We start from the raw sequence: 18,766 nt of genomic DNA, 5'->3' as shown, positions 1-18,766 counted from the left end.
ACCCCCCTCCCCCTCCGTCCTCCACCCCCTGCCTCTGGTGAGATAATTTTTTTTTTTTTTAAGGAAGAATCCTTGTCTTATATTCCACCTATTAATGGTTCTTTTACCGAATCTTCAGAATTAGCATGAGTCTCAGGCAGTAAATCTGCTTTCTGGAAGGGTCCTCCTCTGGGAGAGAGGGGGGGATGTAGGGAAGTGATGTTCCATGATGTGAAGTTGGTGCATCATGAGATTGCTTTAGGTAGAATCTGTGAAAGAGAAAGGCACCAAATGCATTAGTTGGTTTTTACGACTCACCTATGAATGGAAATTATTCTGTGGTTTTATTGATTGGATTTCTAGAAAGTTCCATGAGGTATCTTTTAAACAGGGCTGTCCATCATTGAAAAACACAAACTAATAAACATTAGTTTCTATCATGTGTATAGATGATATGTACACATACTGATATGTAATGTGTACATATCAGAGACCTGCGCCCTCTCGAAGTCTGGGAGCCCTCGGGGGATGTCCGACTGCCAGTGGGGAGTGGGCCTAAGCCGGCAGTCAGACATTCTTAGTGCTGCTGTGGAGGTGGGAGAGGCTTCCACCACTGCCGCTGCGCTTGCCATCCATGAGCCTGGCTTCTGGCTGAGCGGCGCTCCCCCTGTGGGAGTGCATTGACCACCAGGGAGCAGCTCCTGCATTGAGCATCTGCCCCCTAGTGGTTAGTGTGCGTCACAGCGACCAGTCATTCTGCCATTTGGTCGATTTGCATATTAGCCTTTTATTATATAGGATAGTAGACCAGGAAAAAATCTTTTCTTCTACCAATTTCAGGTTCTCCAGCTGGGGCCCTGTAAATTAGACTAGCCAAAGAAGGTTAACCAGAAATTTAACATATGCATTACCTAAGAACATATGTCGGCACCCACCCATGAGCAACCCAAAGGCATGGTTAGAACTTGGGATTTTATACTATTTTAGGGTAAAACAAAGGAAAAGGGTTGGAGCTTCTAGGTAGGGGTGATAAATTATGAGAAGGGAACAGGAAAAGTCTGGTGAACAAGAGTTTAGTGAGGTTTATTATGCAGATTTAAATCGAGTCTTCTCCATTGATTTGTTCTCTACTTCCTGGTATGAAGAGGGAGCTGTTACAATATTTCCTTTACAAAAGGAAAATGTATGCCCTGTTTTTAGAGCTTGCTTGCATCTCTTGGTTATCAGTGGCCATCTAGAATAATAAAAGTGTAATATGCTAATTAGACCGGATGTCTTCCGGACGTCATTCTGGACGTTTTTCCTGACGAAGCCAGGGCTGGAGGGAAGCCAGCCGGGTCCCGGGTGCCGGAGGGAAGCCGGTGCCAGCAGCTGGGGGAAGGAAGGCCTACTCTTGCACGAATTTTCGTGCATTGGGCCTCCAGTTACGTCATAATAGTCCATATGCCAAAGAGGTCTGTTTTGGAAAGGCATATTCTAGTAGCCCTCCAAATGTAGAATCTGACATTAGCAAACTTACAAACATTCTCTTCACCTATCCTGTGTCCTGTTAAAAGCAGGAGTAAGCTTCCAACAAGTGGGTAGAATGGAACTCTGAACCATTGTGTTCTCTCTTTGCCATGTGCTAAGTGACCTGTTGCCTCATAACTGGAGAAAATGAGAGCTGTACTATTAGTATTAACTGTTATGTTATACATTCAATAGGTTTAGGAGGACTGGCCTGGGAACCTGTTAGGTATAACATTGTTTTGATGGGAAAACAAGGTCTAAATAACTGACGTACCAATGAACTTTCAGAACACAGTTTCTTTGTGTGTTGGGGCCTGCCAATCTATGTAGGATGTGGGCAAGATTGGGTGATAAGGCATCACAAAGTAAAGCACTTTCTAATCTTTTTTTTAAAAATTTTTAACTCTTTGTTGTTGAAAATATTACATATGTTCTCTTTCTTCCCCCATTGATCCTTCTAGCCTGTCCCCACCCCCTGCCCCAGGCCTTCACCACCCTGTTGTCTGTGTCCATGGGTTATACATACATACAGATATGTGTGTGTGTGTGTGTGTGTGTGTACACGTTTTTTGGTTGATCATTTCCCACCCATCCACCCTCCTTTGCCTTCCCTGTGAGGTTCCGCAGTCTGTTTAATCTTTTATTTTAAAAAGAAATTTATAGTTAACAAAAAATACAAATACCTATAACCTAAAATTAGCAGTTGTTAGGGTGTTTTTGTTTGTTTGCTTCTGGTTACTTGTTTGAAGGAAAACAATCATAAATATAGCTAGTCTCCTTTAACTCCCTCCCAGTTCAGTTTGCCCCTCACCCTCTGTAGAAGCAATATCTATCCTGAGTTAAGTGTATATACTTCTACTTCTTCATTTTAAATCCTTATACGCATCCATAAGCTCTGTATTTATGTGCTGTTTTTAGAAATTTGCTTAAATTGTCACACTGTCATTAGCCTTTTTCTATTTCATGTTTTTCATCTTTATCCAAATTGATGTTTGTACATCTAGTTCATCCTATTGAGGTACTGATAAAGATAACTTTAAGGAAAAGATAAAATCATAACTTCTACAGGTAAAAATGAATGTCTTAAAATTTTTATTTTACTCATATATGAGGGAACCATGCTGAGGTTATGACCAGTTCAAAGAAAAAGTCAAAAGGCAAATTTATGTGGACTAAAGAAACTGACTTGCAAATGGTACAAAACTGTTTTCTCCACAGTGGCTTTTGGGAGGACATTCGGGTTGCATCTAAGTTTTACAGGTATTTACAGGACTGCAGTGAGCATCTTTACATAGACCGTCTTGTGCACATGTGTGAGTGTTTCTCCAGGCATGTCTCTACCTGAGAGGTCGAATGGCTGTGTTGCAGGGTCAGTGCCCTCCCAGAGTTACTGCCTGCTACCATATTGCCGTCCAAAGTGGCTTTAGCGATGTTCCAAATAGCTTCTCCTGGGCTCTTGTTTGTCTTTAAGCTTGCTTATGTTTATGTTCTTATTTGTCTTTTTTCTTATAGTTTGGGCTTTTTGAAGAAATCTTTTTCTATCTCAAGAATATAAAGATATTCTCATATGCTTTTTTAGTGATTTGACTCAAGTTTTCATGTTCAGGTTTAATCATCCGGGAATTTATTTTTTAGGGTATGAAGTAGGAAGGTAATTTTTCTACCAACAACACTTACTTAATAGTCCATGTTTTTCAGTTTTAGTCATTCTGCCGGTGGGTGTGAAGTGGATGAAAGGGGCCACAGGCTAACCTGACAAGTTCGGGGAAGGCCTGCATGGCAGTCTTACAAACTCTGAGACTTGAAGTAACCACAAGGATGGTCTGAAATTAAAACTTTAACTAAAAGCAGTTATGGTAGGTAGTCAGTCCTAGGCAGGTATCTTTCCTGACAAGGTCAATTTTTACCCTAACTCAGTGGTTGGCAAACTGCCGCTCGCGAGCCACATGTGGCTCTTTGGCCCCTTGAGTGTGGCTCTTCCACAAAATACCACGTGCGGGTGCGCACGTACAGTGCGATTGAAACTTCGTGGCCCATGCGCAGAAGTTGGTTTTCAGCCTGGGCGTGGCTCGCGAGCCACATGCGGCTCTTTGGCCCCTTGAGTGTGGCTCTTCCTAAGCCTTAGGAGTACCCTAATTAAGTTAATAACAATGTACCTACCTATATAGTTTAAGTTTAAAAAATTTGGCTCTCAAAAGAAATTTCAATCGTCGTACTGTTGATATTTGGCTCTGTTGACTAATGAGTTTGCCGACCACTGCCCTAACTGAACCTATTGTCTTTTTGCATCTAAGATAACATATCCTTGAAATGTCAGGGTCACTTGTAACTTCCCTTTTTTCCGTACCCCTCAGGGCACAACCAAATGCCCTGGTGCCAGGACAGAGACCACAAATTCCTTCATTGTTATTGTTATCACGTTAATTGTTGACTGTTAACTATCCTGTCCCACCTAAGTGAAAGAAGTAGGAGTCTATCATTTCACTTTTTATCCAACCCCAGAGGTTCCCCCCACCTCACCACTTTGCTTTCTCCCGCCTCTCTAATCTTTCACCAATGCATTTCATGTAACTCATCTACGTCTCCTCCTTTGATTGTAATGTATGAAGTAGGTGAAAAACCGCCATTCTCTGGAGCATTATCCCAATCCTTTGAGATTCTGCTTACCAGCAATTGTCGACAGTTTGGCTCAAATAAACTCACAAAAATTCTTTACAGGTTTGAATGTTTTTACGTTAACACATTCAGAGGCACCTGACTAATGTTTGGTCAAGGCGAGACTCTGTCAGGGTCTCATTGTAGGATATTTACTTTTTAAATTGCCAGGAACATTCTATCTGGTTTTGTCACCAGACAGAGACCAGGACTGAGGTGGGTTCTTGACTTCATGCAGGAAAGATTTTATGGTATGAGTCCAGGTGATTTTGAGAGTATGTTTATTAAAGCTGAGACAGTGAAACAAAGGAAGGTCTTAAGATAGAAGAGGCAAGATCATAGCAACAGGAGGAGCCTAGGCGAGGCTGCCTTCGCCCTTTAGAAAGAAAGTCACGGAAGCAGAAGAGGTGAGCCAGCTGGGCTGTGTGTTCTCAGGAAACAAGTTACAGAGGCAAAAGGAGGACCCTTGGAGACAGGTTCAGGGGGTTAGCTGCCCCTGCCCACTGCTTCCCTGGCTGCAAGTCTCGTTGGTACTCTTAGAGGTTAGGAGAAAGAAAGCAAGATACATACCTGAGAGAAGAAGGGAGGGCTAGGTTGTGCCTAATGAAGAGTGAGCACTGGATCCTTTGTCTTAAAGGTTTTTATCTGTTTTCTAAAGATGGGAATTTTAGGGGAGGTCTCAATCAGAATATTCGTCAGCTTTCCAGGTGTGTCTTTTGATATGCTGATGCATCAAAATAAGTGATCAGGGTCATTCTCTGGTCAGTTTCACCTTCAAAGAATGTCACAGGAAAGGTGTGCCACGGCAGCAGCACGGCCAAGGGTGAACCTGAGGAGGGGTGGGGAAGGATTGAAGACAGACAAGAGAATATAGCTGGGGCTGGGTGGATCTCCTGTGCCTGGATGAGGACACAAAAGACCCAGCCTGCAAGCCGATGCTTGATTTTATAGTCTGATTAAAACTAGGGTAGGTTAACCTGTATACAAATGATCTTGTTTTGGCAACACTTGCTGCACCTCCCACAGCCAATTAGCTACTTAGGAAGGAATTAGGGAGGGCTACAAGGTCAGGCTTAACTATGCTAGGAGAGCTCTGCCCTCTAGGCTGGGACTTGTTTGTGGCCCTGCCACAGGTCAGCCTGAGGCTTGACCCTAGAGCCGATCCTTATAGCAAGGAACCAAGGGAGGTCTGCCCCTGCAATGTTTGGAAAGTGTAAGCCATTTGCTCCTAAGTGTCCTTTGTTAGGGATGATAAGATCTTGCAGTTTGTTAGCTGCCTACTAATCACTCAGCCTTATTTAGCTATCTGTCTCAGTTTCCACTTGTCAAAGAATTCTCCTAGCATCTTACTAACCTGCTACAGTTTAAGCATTTACTTGTCTACAATATATATAAAAATGCATCGAATATGTGTATGCAAATGTATTTGACTTTTCAAAAATCATTCTTATACCTGGATAAAGTAGTCATGGTGGCATCTGGGTATTGAGTGTTTTGTTTTGATTCTTAATAATTTCCTCCAACTTTTTGTTATTAAAGTTTTTCAAATATACAGAAAAATTGGCAGCATCTGCTGACTCTTCACTAACCTCCCTCCATATAAAATGTCAAAAAACAAATTTTAAAAGAAGATAAAATCATGATTCATATAAAATGAACACATGCCAAAGATTTTATTTAACTCATGGAACTAGTAAGATACTGCAACTAGTTTAGAAGAGAACTCCAAGTACCACACATTTACAGTCAGATAAGGAATGCCGAAATGAATTTACAAATGGATGCAAAGCTGCTTAATAGCTGTAGGGTGATAATTAACTACATTTTACCAGATACAATTTGCATTTCTACAAGTTAGCTCCTACCTCTATAGAGTTGTGAAGTAGCCTAGTCAAGGACAAAGGTAGTGATAATGCAATGGATCATCTAGCCAGGACACAATTTTTCTGTGTGTGTGTGTGTGTGTGTGTACACGTGTGTGTATATGTAGATGACTAATGTTTTTCTGAATCTTTGAAAGTAAAATGAAGACATTATGACATTTCACCCCTAACTAATAAAGCCTGCATCTCCTAAGAATGGCATTCTTCTGCATAAGGACAATAACATCATACCTAAGAAAATAAAAAATAATTCTATATCATCTAATATTCAGTTTATTGTAACATTTCCCCAATTGTCCCAAGACACTTTTTATCTCTGTGTGTGTGTGTGTGTGTGTGTGTGTGTGTGTGTGTTTGTGTGTGTGTTGAACCAAAATTTCCTTATTTCAGGCTATTTAAAATTTTTGAAGAGCTAATCCCTTGGGATTAAATCTTCTGGTGGCTATGCTGGGGGCCTTTTTTGTAACATTGCCTGTATCACTGTTTCTGAAACTGATCAGATGCCTTAGGCTGTCCTCCTCCTTCTCCCCAGAGAGCCATATCACGTTCATTAATATGGTCATGAACTGTGCCTTGTGCCCCTGGGAAAGGAGACTATGGGCCCTTTGCTGTTTATGCAGAAGGAAAGTGTCTGTTGTTCAGGGCTGTCAGCCAGCCTTTGGGTTGTACCCAGTTGGTCACTGCCTTGCCTGTGAGGATTCTCATGCAGACAGGAGAAATGAGCTGGAATAGAACAGTCCACTCCTTAGGGATGGAATGGAAGCATGGAAATTTGAGTGGACATGCTTTAGCATCCCTGTATTGAAGCTGCTTTTTGTTTTTTGAGTTTGGATTTGAGAGCTGTACAGTGTTTAGAGTTCTTTACGATTTAGCCTTGGTTTTTGTTGTTGTTGTTTTTTTTAAATAGTTACCCCTCAGTTCTCCTTAAGTGAGGATTTTGACAAAATTTTAAAAGGGATTTAATTATAGATCTTGCTTATAGATGTTATGCAGTTGTTAGGACTATTTCCTTTAATTCTGTCCCAAAGGCTAAATTTCTAAACTTACTAAAAAGTGTTGAAGGTCCCCAAAGCCACCCGTAGGTTTGGTGATTCAATATAAAGATTCGGAGAACTCAGCATATAGTCATACTGAAGGTTATGATTTATTACAGCAAAACACTGCAAAGCAAAATCAGCAGAGGGAAAGCCTCCTGGGGTGAAGCCTGGAAAAAACAAGGCATCAGCTTCCAAAGTCCTCTCCCACTGGAGTCACGCAGGACGGGCGTAGTCCCTCCAGCATTGAGCTGCGAACTGGAACAACGCACCTAAGTGTTGTCTGCCAGGGAGACTTGTTAGGGACTCAGTGGTCCCCGTTTTACTGGGGGCTGGTCACTTAGGTGCCCTCTGCCTAGTGCTTCTCAAGAGGAGAGTAGCTGCTCAGCATACACCACGTTGTTTATGCCGTTTAGGCGCAGGGAGCCACTCCTTTCAGGTTTGGAATGGTGGGAAGTCTCCTGGAATCCCGGTTCCCACACACCAGCCAAGGTCAGCCTTTCAGACAGGCCTTTGTAGCATCACAGTCTCAGGCCTGTCATGCTAAGTCTTTTATATTCAACTGATTTTTTTCTTTACCGTCTGCGATGCAAAGCAAAACATTTAAAAATGCTCGCATCTTCTCAGTAACAAAGTTATTCAGATTTTATATGACACTGGCCGGCTACACGGGGAGAGGTGTAGACAAAAAAAAAAAAAAAGGATGTTGAATGTTTTGGTGATTACTTTAATTTTTTTTCCCCCGATGAGTACTCTTTTTTTTTTAAGCTTTACCTGAATACATGCCTAGAGAGAGGGAGAGAGAGAGAGAGAGAGAAATCGATCAGTTGCCTTCCTTATGCTCCCCGACTGAGGATCAAACCCAAAACTCAGGTATGTGTTCTGATTGGAAATTGAACCATTGAACCAACACTCAACCAACTGAGCCACTCTGGCCAAGCAGTACTTTTTAATTTCTATATTAATCCGGTACTATTTGTCAAAAAACAAAACGAAACAATTCAGGCTTATTGCTAAATATTATTTTTAAAGTTATAATCTAAAAACCATACTGTGTTTTCTTAGGTGATCCTTTCTTTTAACCAATATATCAGTTTCTAAAAAAAATACATAGAATGGGAGCAAATTTTTGCAAATCATGTATCCAATAAGGGATTTATTTGTATTAGAATTTATAAGGTACTATACAACTCAGTAATAAAAGACAAATATCCCAGTTTTAAAGATGAACAAAGTATCTGAATAGACATTTCTCCAAAGAAGATATACATAGTCAATATCATTAGCCATCAGGAAAATGTAATCAAACTCTTGTTCAAAGGCAAATCAATTTACTTTGCTATAACCAGCGTTTCACACCCACTAGGAGGGCTGTAATCAAAGACACAGCCAATAGCAAGTCTTGGTGAGGATGTGCAGAAGTTGGAACCCTCATGCCCTGCTGGTGGAAATATGGCGCGGCTGCTTTGGAAAATAGTCTGACAGTTCCTCAAAGAGTTAAACGGAGTTGCCATATGATCTAGCAATTCCACTTCCAGGTATATACCCAAGAGAAATGAAAACATCTGTTCATTGAAAATACTTGTACAAGCATGTTTACAGTGGTATTATTTATCATAGCCCAAAAGTAGAAACACCCAAATACCTATCAGCTGATGAATGGATAAACAAAATGTGATAAATTCATATAATGGGATACTACGCAGCAATGAAAAGCATTGAAGGACTGGCACACACTACAACGTGGATAAAGTTTGAAACCATTATGCTAGAAAGAAGCCAGTCCTAAAGGACCATATATTGTGTGGTTCCATTTAAATGAAATATCCAGTATAGGCAAATCTATAGAGATAGGAAGTAGAACAGTGGTTGACAGGAGCTGGGAGGATGGAGGATTGTGGGTGACTGCTAAGCGGCGCAGGGACTCTTTTTGGGATAGTGGAAATGTTCTAAAATTGATTGGGGTGATGGATGCACCACTCTGTGAAAATACTAAAAGCTATTGTATTGTACACTTTAGATGGGTGAAGTGAATAGTGTGTGGATTATCTATATATCTATCTATATATCTATATCAAATCAATTCCAGATGGATTATAGATTTAAATGTTAAAAGTAAAACAGCATGGCTTTATAAAAAAAAAATATATATATATATCTATATATATATAGATATCTATCTATTTTATATAGATATATAAAATAGAGAAATATGCTAATTAACCGGGACACCGTAAATGGGTTGACCAGACAGGAGGAGATTGCGTGCACGTAGCATCGGGGGTGGGGCGGCAGGGACCTCCACACGCCTGCGCTGGGGGAGGGCCTGATCAGCAGCAGAGGAGGCTGCTTCAAGGGCCGGAGAGGGAGGCAGGATCTTGCCTGACTGAAACTTTATGCCCATTGATGAGTAACTACCTGTTTCCTTTTTCCCATAGGCCCTGGCGGCTTATCTCTTTAATTTAAATTGATCATAGTAATAGAATATATGTGAAGAAACATATGGGGAAAGCTTGCACATAATTTGCATTCATCTCTATCAATTTTTAAAATACATTTTTTATTGATTTAAGAGAGGAAGGGAGAAGGAGAGAGAAATAGAAACCTTGATCAGCTGCCTCCTGCATATCCCCTGCTGGGGAGCCAGTCCCCAACCTGGGCATTGCCCTGACTGGGAATTGAACCATGACCTCCTAGTTCAGTGATGGCGAACCTATGACACGCGTGTCAGAGGTGACACGCGAACTCATTTTTTTTGGTTGATTTTTCTTTGTTAAATGGCATTTAAATATATAAAATAAATATCAAAAATATAAGTCTTTGTTTTACTATGGTTGCAAATATCAAAAAATCTCTATATGTGACACGGCACCAGAGTTAAGTTAGGGGTTTTCAAAATGCTGACACGCCGAGCTCAAAAGGTTCACCATCACTGGGCTAGGGGGTCTCAGTGTCAAAATGCTAAGGAGATGGGCTCACCCATTAGCCTTTGACTATTAAGTCATATGGATTTGAGTCGGCTAGTGCTTGGATAAAGGAAGTATGTTTTCTTCCCACTTGCTTTTGTTTCACTTGGGGCTCATCAATGCACTTTGCTGTAACCAGGCGAATCTTCATTTAATGATCTCACTGACAGGGGTTTCTTGCACTGCATATTTTTTCTATCCATTTCAGCTTACAGGTAAGGAAGGCACGGCTGAGAAATGCAGTCTGTGTTCCATTTCGGCTGGTGCTTTGTGTTAGTCCCACGTGAGTGTCTGGAGTGGAAAAAGAAGGATGAGGGATCTGGGACAACGCTCTTATTCCTCCTGAGGCAGGTTCTCACAGTGACCTCAGTCTGGTTTTGAAGGATTGCACATTCTTAGCCAGATCATCCCTCAAAGTCTTGTTCAAAGGCAAATACCAAAGCATATCCTAAAACCACATATAAATGAATCTTCGATGGGCTGTCATTTTCGATGGCTCATGTCACGGTTCCCCTTATCATCACCAATCATTCCTGCATACCTGTCGAAGAGACGCGGAGCTCTGGCTCAGTGGATGTTTCAGAAATAAAGAATACAGTTAGACAAATTCCCCAGGAAGGACATTATTATGTGTCTTGAAATCTCAATGAGGACATGCCTCACCACAAAGAGCAGGGATCCCGATGAAGGTGAAGCCCTGCATCCTGGTAGCCGCCCCTCCCGCGTCGCTGTGCCGTCTCTTACAGAAGCGGCACTGTGTGACCGCACTGTGATGTGGTCCTCAGAGGACCAGGGGATCTGGTTTCCTTTGTGACCTGACTCTCTGAGAGCCTTCGTTTTAGTCCTGCGTGTGACGTAGAATCAACGAGCAGATATGTTATTTCTTTGGTGTTTCTACGATTGGTGTTCTTGTAAATCCTTTAGGGCCGTGGTCGGCAAACTGCGGCTCACGAGCCACATGCGGCTCTTTGGCCCCCTGAGTGTGGCTCTTCCTAAGCCTTAGGAGTACCCTAATTAAGTTAATAACAATGTACCTACCTATATAGTTTAAGTTTAAAAAATTTGTCTCTCAAAAGAAATTTCAATCGTTGTACTGTTGATATTTGGCTCTGTTGACTAATGAGTTTGCCGACCACTGCTTTGGGGGATTTTAATATTGTTCAATATGTATTTAAATCTGTATTTAAACAATAAGAAGTTATGACTCTTGGCAGGAATTAATTGTGTATTGGAGAATGACCAGTAAAATGAACACTTCGTAGAGTGGGTGAGAGTAAATCCTTCAAGCAAAATGTATCTGTCTCCTCTGCTCCCTGGGTAGCTGCTGCCAGGGAGCCACACTGCCATTCGTTTGGATATTATGGATTAGTTTACGGAGAAGTCGATGGTGGCGCCAGCATGGTACAGGGAGGGCATTCGGTTTCTCACCTGCCATCCTGCAGCGCCCCTGAACGCAGGCTTATAGTACCAGGAAGTACCAAACCACGCCGAGCCCCTCCAGCCAGTGGGCACGTGTGGCAACAGGAAGAAAAGCTGATGGAAGTCTCATCTGTATTTATTTTATCTCTCTCCCATCTCCTGCCTCCTTCCCAGGCAAAAGTAGAAGAAAAGATCCAAGAGGTCTTCAGTACTTACAAGTTCAACCACCTTGTTCCAAGGTAAGCTGGTCAGGAGATTGAGGGGTTTTGGGGAGACACTGCCTCCTGGGGGAGCCTTCTTTCCTCCTTCAGCTCATCTACCCTCGGGGATGTGTCTGCTGCGAGACATGTTTCTTGACCTTGCGGCCACTGGCATTTGCTTATCACCCCAACTCCCCAATGGGCTCTTGGCTCTTCTCTTCCATTGTACCCGTCCTGGCCATACCCAGCCTGCTCAGCCTGGGCCAGCGTGTATCGTGAGCTATTTCAGCAATTCTGGTCTCACTCAGTTCCTTCACACCTCTACTGTACTTTCCTGCTCTTTCCATCTAACCAGCCCTAACCATAGCATCCCCATCGCTGCTTCTACTAAAGGGTCCCAGCAAGATTTCCAAGAAAACAAAATCATGTGACAGTGCCTCCACCGAGAATTATACTACCTTAGCTTCAGCTGGGCCTTCCTACTGCTTTCCAATCCTTTCATTCATCCCCTGTAGATTCCCTAACACACTCACCACAGTGGCCAATCCACTCTCCATGGTCTTGTGTCCTAATTCCTGAGGAAACTGAGGCCATCTCCCATGAGTCTCCTCGGGTTCCCTCTCCCCGCTCCAGAATCCTGTATGGTCTTGGTTCTTTCCCATCATTTCTGTCCCCAAGAATGTAGAATCCTTCCTTACTGCCAAGCTCACCTCTCCTGCTGACCTCTCTATCCCAACCCTCCCGCCTCCACTTCAGGGACCTTCCTTGATGGATTTTGTCTGGACTCTGGCATTTTCAGCATCTCCCTCTGCCCACCTCTCCTCCATGTGAACTGCTTTTCTTCACCCTAGTGCTCCAGCAGGCCACTGCTCTTGTCTTCCTTCCCTCACAGTCACCACAAACACCTTTAGATTATGGGTTTGGTTTCCTGCCACTAGCTTGTAATCACCCAATCCATTCGGCATGCTGAGGCTAGCGCGATCTAGACCAGCGGTCGCCGACCGGTGGTCCTCGGACCACTGGTGGTCTGTGAGGTCCGAAAGGTTGGCGACCGCTGATCTAGACAGTGCACATCTGACCATGTCTTCCCTGTGCCTGAAATACTTCAACGATTCCCTTAAATTTCTTTTTTCTTTTTTTTTTGGTAATAGTATTAATGAGATATAATTCATATAGCATACAGTTCTACCCATTTAAAGTGTACATTTCATTCATTTAAAGTGTACAGTTCAGTGGTTTTTTAGTAGATTCACAGTTGTGCAGCCATCACCACAATTAATTTTAGAATATTTTTATCACCCCAGCAAGAAGCCCTCAGCCATCACTCTCCATTTCCTCCATTCTCCCACCTTCTCCCCCAACCCCTGGCAACCACTTAATTTACTTTCTGCCTCTATGGATTTGACTGTTCTAGACATTCCATTTAAACAGAATCATACAATCTGTGGTCTTCTGCGACAGCTTCTTTCACTTAGCACAGTGTTTTCAAAAGTCATCCATGTTGTAGCACAGTGACTCCTATGTGCCCTTTGGTTTAAAATCAAGCTCCCAGTGCATTTATAAGTCCTGCCTGGTCTGCCACTGCTCCCTACCTTGTGCTTTGGCTCTAGCTAAACTCAACTCACTGGAATGTCCCCGGTGTTCCCTTCCTGAAACACCCTTTTGCCTGGCTGACGCATGCCCTTTGGGACCTAACGCTGTGTCCTTGGGGAATTGTGTTCTGACCCTTGGTGCCGTCCCACGTGCCGCAGAGCCCACCACCCGTCCTGACCAGAGTGTTGGTTGGACTGGGCTGTAATCACCACAGACTTGTCCATGTTCACCTCCGGACCGGAGCTCGAGGGAGCTGAGTCAGCGTCCTCCCCAGTGCCTCCCTCTCGGCCCCCACAAAGTGGGTGCTGCCTGGGTCCTGACCCCTGCATCTCCTTGAAAGAGAAATCGAGTCTGGCCTTCTCCTCTTCTTTGGGACCTGGAATCTACTCTCACCACCCCCTGAACTCTCTTGAAGGTCACCAGCCACTCTGTGGTTTGTGCTCTTTTTCCTCAGTCTTGCTGCAGCATTTGCCACTGCTCAGTACCTCTTTGAAATTCCCTCCTCCCGAATCGCCTGTGACCCGGCATCTCCCCAGCTTATGTAACATTTTATTTTTCTCCTCTGGCTTCTTGTCCTCCAAGGACGGGCCTTCCCCAGTTCTGCACGGAAACTTTCTCTCTGCTCTGCCCTCCCCTCCTGCAGCTTGACCTGTCTCCTGTGTGCAGATAAATGGTTCCCATGCTGCCACCTGGATCCTCTCTTGAGTGTCACATGTGTTTCCAACTGTGTGATTGACATCCCCACCTGCACTTTCAGTGCCTTAAAGCCCACCTGTCCGGAAGCCAGCTTATCCTGGGTCACTGTGCTCGTCCCAGCCCTCAGTACTCTAAGGACTCCTCACCTCGGTGACTCTTAACACTTGTTCAGTAAACAGCGGCTGACCTGAGTACCTGGAAAAGAGAACGTTCATCTGTTTTCCCACTCATCTAACCCGCCTTCCCACCCCATCTCTCTCCACTTAGTGCTTTCATTGAGGCCATTTGTAATCACATATTGAATACCGACTGCTGTCAGGTAGTTTTTCTAAAGCACCACTCAGGTCATATTTTCTCTCTCCATTTACAACCTGCAGGGCTTCCCTTTGCCTACTAAACTGGGTAGAAATTCCTCAGCTGGAACCCCAGACCGCTGGAAACAGGGGTCCGCTGCCTTTCAGCCATTTTTCTTTCATTCCCAATATTCAGGCCAAATCCCCCACTTACTCCTCTTGCACACTATACCTGGGCTGCACAATGCGCAGCCACTTAAACTTAATTAAAATTAAACAAAGTTTACAATTCAGTTGCTCAGTCACGCTAGTATATTTCAAGTACCCGTTAACCACATGTGGCTGGTGGCTGGTGGCTGGTGGTTGCCTTGCAGACAGCACAGATGGCATTCCTGTCTCATTGAACGTTCTTTGGGCAGTCTGTACCTTTTTTGTTTCTGTTCTTCTGGCTAAACCATCCTCCCACCACCTCCTCCCCTCTGGCCATCTCTACCTGTAAAAATCTCTCCCTCCACCTGGGCTGTCCACCTCAGCTTCCTCCTCCTCCACACAACCTTCCCTGACCATCCCTTTCAGAACAAGCTGCCCTCCCTTTAGATCCTGGGATGGGTTTGGTCTGTTTCCTTTATGAAACCTACCCATTTTCCCCTCATATTATAGCCACTCATGTCCTTATTTCATTTCTAGCACCAAAGGAAGGCTTTTTAAAAAATCTTCACCCGAGAGTATTTTTCCCATTGATTTATTTTTAGAGAGAGGGGAAGGGAGGGTGGGAGAGAGAAAGAGAGACAGACATTGATGTGAGACACATTGACTGGTTGCTTTCCCGCACTTGCCCCAACTGGGGCCGGGGATTGAGTCTGCAACCGAAGTAAGTGCCCTTTGGTCTGTGGGCCGATGCTCTCACCACTGAGCAACCAGCCAGGGCCTGAATGAAGACTTTTTGAGGTAAAGACGATGTTAGTGATCTTATTTTGTGCATAGTGGAGTGGGAGTTCAACAAACAATTGTTGAATTGAATACCTAGAGAAGAGAATGGTTCTTCTTCCGAAATCAGCGAGCACAGTGAATGTCTTGCCATGGCAGTTTTTCCCTTTTCTCTGTGGTCACACAGGCCTCCTCTGCGACACCAGGCACGCAGCGCAGCCCCCGTCCTTTGCCTGCCTGCGCAGGTGGCCATGGGCGGCACATTCCGTCTGAGAGCCAGTACTGAGAGCCAGTACTGCTGACACCAGGGCCGAGGAGAGCGGCTGGCTGCAGAAATGCAAGCGGCCCTCTGGCCGGGGCTGTGGGTCAGCACGTAGGAGGTGGAATTTCGGGGAGGGAATAATAGACAGATAACTGAGGGGCAGGCAGAGGGCAAACTGCAAACCTCAGAGAAGTGACCCCGGAAGAAATGACTGGAATGACGGAGGCTAAGGAGTCAGGGAAGTGGCGAGGCTCAGATTTAAATTGCTTCCAGGACGGGGAGCACAGTTAGACCCTGGAGCAACTTTCTGGGTGGTGTGTCACTGCCTCGTTGTGTGTGCTCATTGCTGCTTTTCACTTAGCCGAGGTCACCTGCCAGAGAGAAGCGGATCGCACCCAAAGCATTTGTCAGCATGTTTCAGGCATGTTAGAGACAGTCAGATGCTGGGCTCTTTTCTCTGATGTACCTGCCCTCGGAGCTAAAGAAGTTGCTGGTTGTCCACTCATTGACTGGGGTGGGGATGTCCTGAAGCTGAGAGAGTGTGTGTGTGCACATGTGTGTGCACCCGTGTGCATGTGTGTTCTGTAGCGGGGTGGAAGCCTAAGATGCCAGAATAGGTTTACGAGCTCTTTGTCTTTCCAGGCTTGTGTTGCAGAGGGAGAAGCACTTCCATTACCTGAAAAGAGGCCTTCGACAGCTGACAGATGCCTATGAGGTAAATACATTGATCAGGAGCATTTTCTATCAAATCATCAGCCAGATAGTCCTTCCTTTGTTCTATTTGAACATGAGAGACTTGTGAGCGTGACCTGTTGCGGGGTCACGCGTTGTACACCTGGCCCTGGCGGGAAGCAGGGGCCCAGGAGCCCAGGCCCCGCAGAGCTGGGACTCCCACTTCTGAAAGGGCAGAGCTGGCTCTTCCTGGCCCGTCCTCCCTCAGCTCGGGCAGCACCCAGATGGGGCTGCTTTCTTCCTCTGAGATCACCGCGGAAGGGGTCACGTGCTTTCTTGTAGACACCCCTTGACAGCTCGCTAAAAGGCAGTTGGTACCTGTTCATCCCTAACCCTCTGCCCTATAAGCTGATCTAATTCCTAAGCTGGCCAAAGGGTCAGTATGTAAATCCAGACAGTGCTACTCCGTTCAGGGCTGTGAACATGCCGCTGCGAAAGTCATCTCCCTCAGCTCCCAGGGTCCCACCAAGGGCCGCGGGGAGGGGCCCTGGCGGTGGAGGAGCGGAAGGGTGTTGGAGTGGCAGGCAGAGGGTGAGTGTGAACAGGAGGGCTCTTCCCATCCCATGTTACACAGAGCAGCCCTGCTCTTAATTTGTTTTTTATTTTGGAGTTGTACATTTGATTATTTACTGCAGGGACTGACCAACTCAAATGCCCATAGACCCAAGCAGATAGCATGACCAGGAGAAGTGGGCTGGGGAGACTGAAGCAAACCAGAAGCCCCACACTCTTACCCTGTTCCTGCCCATCCCTGCAGACCCAGGTTGCCAGAGCTCTCTCTCTTTTCCCTCCGAATGAAGCCAGAAATTCAGATTTTTGTGTGAATTTCCAAATGTTTAAATGTTGCAACCGATTCCAATTAAACAGACAAACAAGCAAACAAGCACTACAGGGAGCAAGCAGAACACACCCACAGGCTGGATTTGGCCTTGGGTTCCCATTTTTTAATCCTTGACTTGAATCCTCCGTGGTTAGGGTCCAGCCAGCCCTGATGCAGTTCACACCGAATCAGCTAACAGCTCATTTTGAACAGGGTGCTGAAAGCTGACCACGCATTATCTCATTACTCCTTACAACTACTCTGTGAGGGAGGTGAGTCTTTATTTTTCACAGGTAAGGAATCAGGCATAGCAAGATGAAGTGATTTGTTCAAAGGCAAATCGCTAGTAAGCCGAGGAGCTGAGACTCACACACCCAGGCCGGCCAAATCCATAGCAACTTCTTCGGGCACCACACCAGGTGGCAAGCTAGTCCTTGCACGTTTAGGAAGAGGGCAGCCTGGGCACATGGGAGGAGCCCTGGCTTGGGGTTCCAGACACCTGCTTCTTGTCTCATCTCTGCCATTCACTGTCTTTGTAATCTCGGGAAAGTTTGTCTCTCTGGGCCTCATTGATATACTTTAAATCTGTACCACGGCGGCAGGAATACTACCTGCCTGCCTGGCCTTGGGAGCTCAGTGCATGCTTATGGCTTGGATTAGGGGCAAGTTCTGTTCACTGGCACCTTGGGCAGCCTTGTCCAGCGCCCCCAGACAGAGTAGAGTCCATCTCTCCCCCGTGCTCCCTCAGGACTGTCTCTGCCCTTTCCAGCATCTACCCAGGCACATGTACGCACGTGTGGCTCCACCTCGTCCCAGAAAAGCCAGGTCACTTGTTCTTCTGTGTCTGGTGCCCTCTCCCTCTACAGATAACCACACGCATTCTGTATTCCAAGCATCTCAAGAATAGGAGCAGAACTGTATTCATGATTGAACCCCCAGCACCTAATACAGTGCGTGGCACCAAGTAGGTAGTTACTAAATATTGGTTTAATCAGTGAATGAGTTAATCCAGGAAACCCCTCTCTGGGAGTCCGCCTCTCCTCGGGTCCATACTGAGAACATAGCGGCACTTCCTGGTGCTTGAGAGGTGCTCTGCCCAGCCTTCCTCAGGTCGGGTTCAAGGTAATATTCTTTGTCCCACTGTCCTTTCTCACATGTGGGTCTTTCAGCTGCTGGCTAAGGCCCCAAGGCAAAGTGTCCTTCATTCACTGATTGTTGGGAGGGGGCCCTCCTGCCCCTGCCAGGCTGCCAGCAGAGAGACAGACATCCCCTTGTCAGCCGTCTCTTGGGACGACTCTGAATAAGGGGTGTGTTTTCTCCCCGTCCCTGTGCCAGTGTCTGGACGCCAGCCGCCCGTGGCTCTGCTACTGGATCCTGCACAGCTTGGAGCTGCTGGACGAACCCATCCCCCAGATGGTGGCGGCAGAGTGAGTCTGGCGGCGGGGACTCGAGGGTGTTCTCTGGAGCTGTGTTGTGAGTTTGGGGTGCTTTCTGTTTTGTGACTGTTTTATTGATGTTACATGAAGAACACAGACTGCTTCCAAGAAGCCCATGCTTTTCGTGACCTCCAGTAACTTCCTGAAACTCCTCCATGTTAGAAGCCTATCATAAGCTCGTGGGTAGAAAAGGGCTTTGAACTCCCAAGAGAAGGATTCTGATTTCTTCTGTGGGTTTTTCCTTTGGCTCTTGTTCTGGTCTTTGAGGAAAGGCTTCATCATCAACTCTGGGAGACACGATTCTGCCAGAAAGTACAGTATGCTTCTGTGTGTGTGGGGGGGGGGGGGGGGGGGGGGGGAGG

The 18,766-nt window shown here is 45.3% G+C and overlaps 1 protein-coding gene across 1 annotated transcript in view; it reads left to right on the top strand.

The window, feature by feature from the left end:
- Positions 1–18,766, top strand: part of LOC102261986 (protein farnesyltransferase subunit beta) — a 62,424-nt gene that overhangs the window by 5,562 nt on the left and 38,096 nt on the right. Inside the window, exons 2-4 of the mRNA XM_005874014.2 lie at positions 11,620–11,684; positions 16,059–16,131; positions 18,304–18,395. Coding sequence (XP_005874076.1) covers positions 11,620–11,684; positions 16,059–16,131; positions 18,304–18,395 — 230 coding nt within the window. The remainder of the gene's footprint in view (positions 1–11,619; positions 11,685–16,058; positions 16,132–18,303; positions 18,396–18,766) is intronic.

This window comes from Myotis brandtii, unplaced genomic scaffold (genome assembly GCF_000412655.1).
Source record: "Myotis brandtii unplaced genomic scaffold, ASM41265v1 scaffold423, whole genome shotgun sequence".
NCBI classification, from domain to species: domain Eukaryota; kingdom Metazoa; phylum Chordata; class Mammalia; order Chiroptera; family Vespertilionidae; genus Myotis; species Myotis brandtii.
The sequence above is the reverse complement of the archived record's forward strand: the minus strand, read 5'-3'. Positions and strand labels throughout refer to the sequence as shown.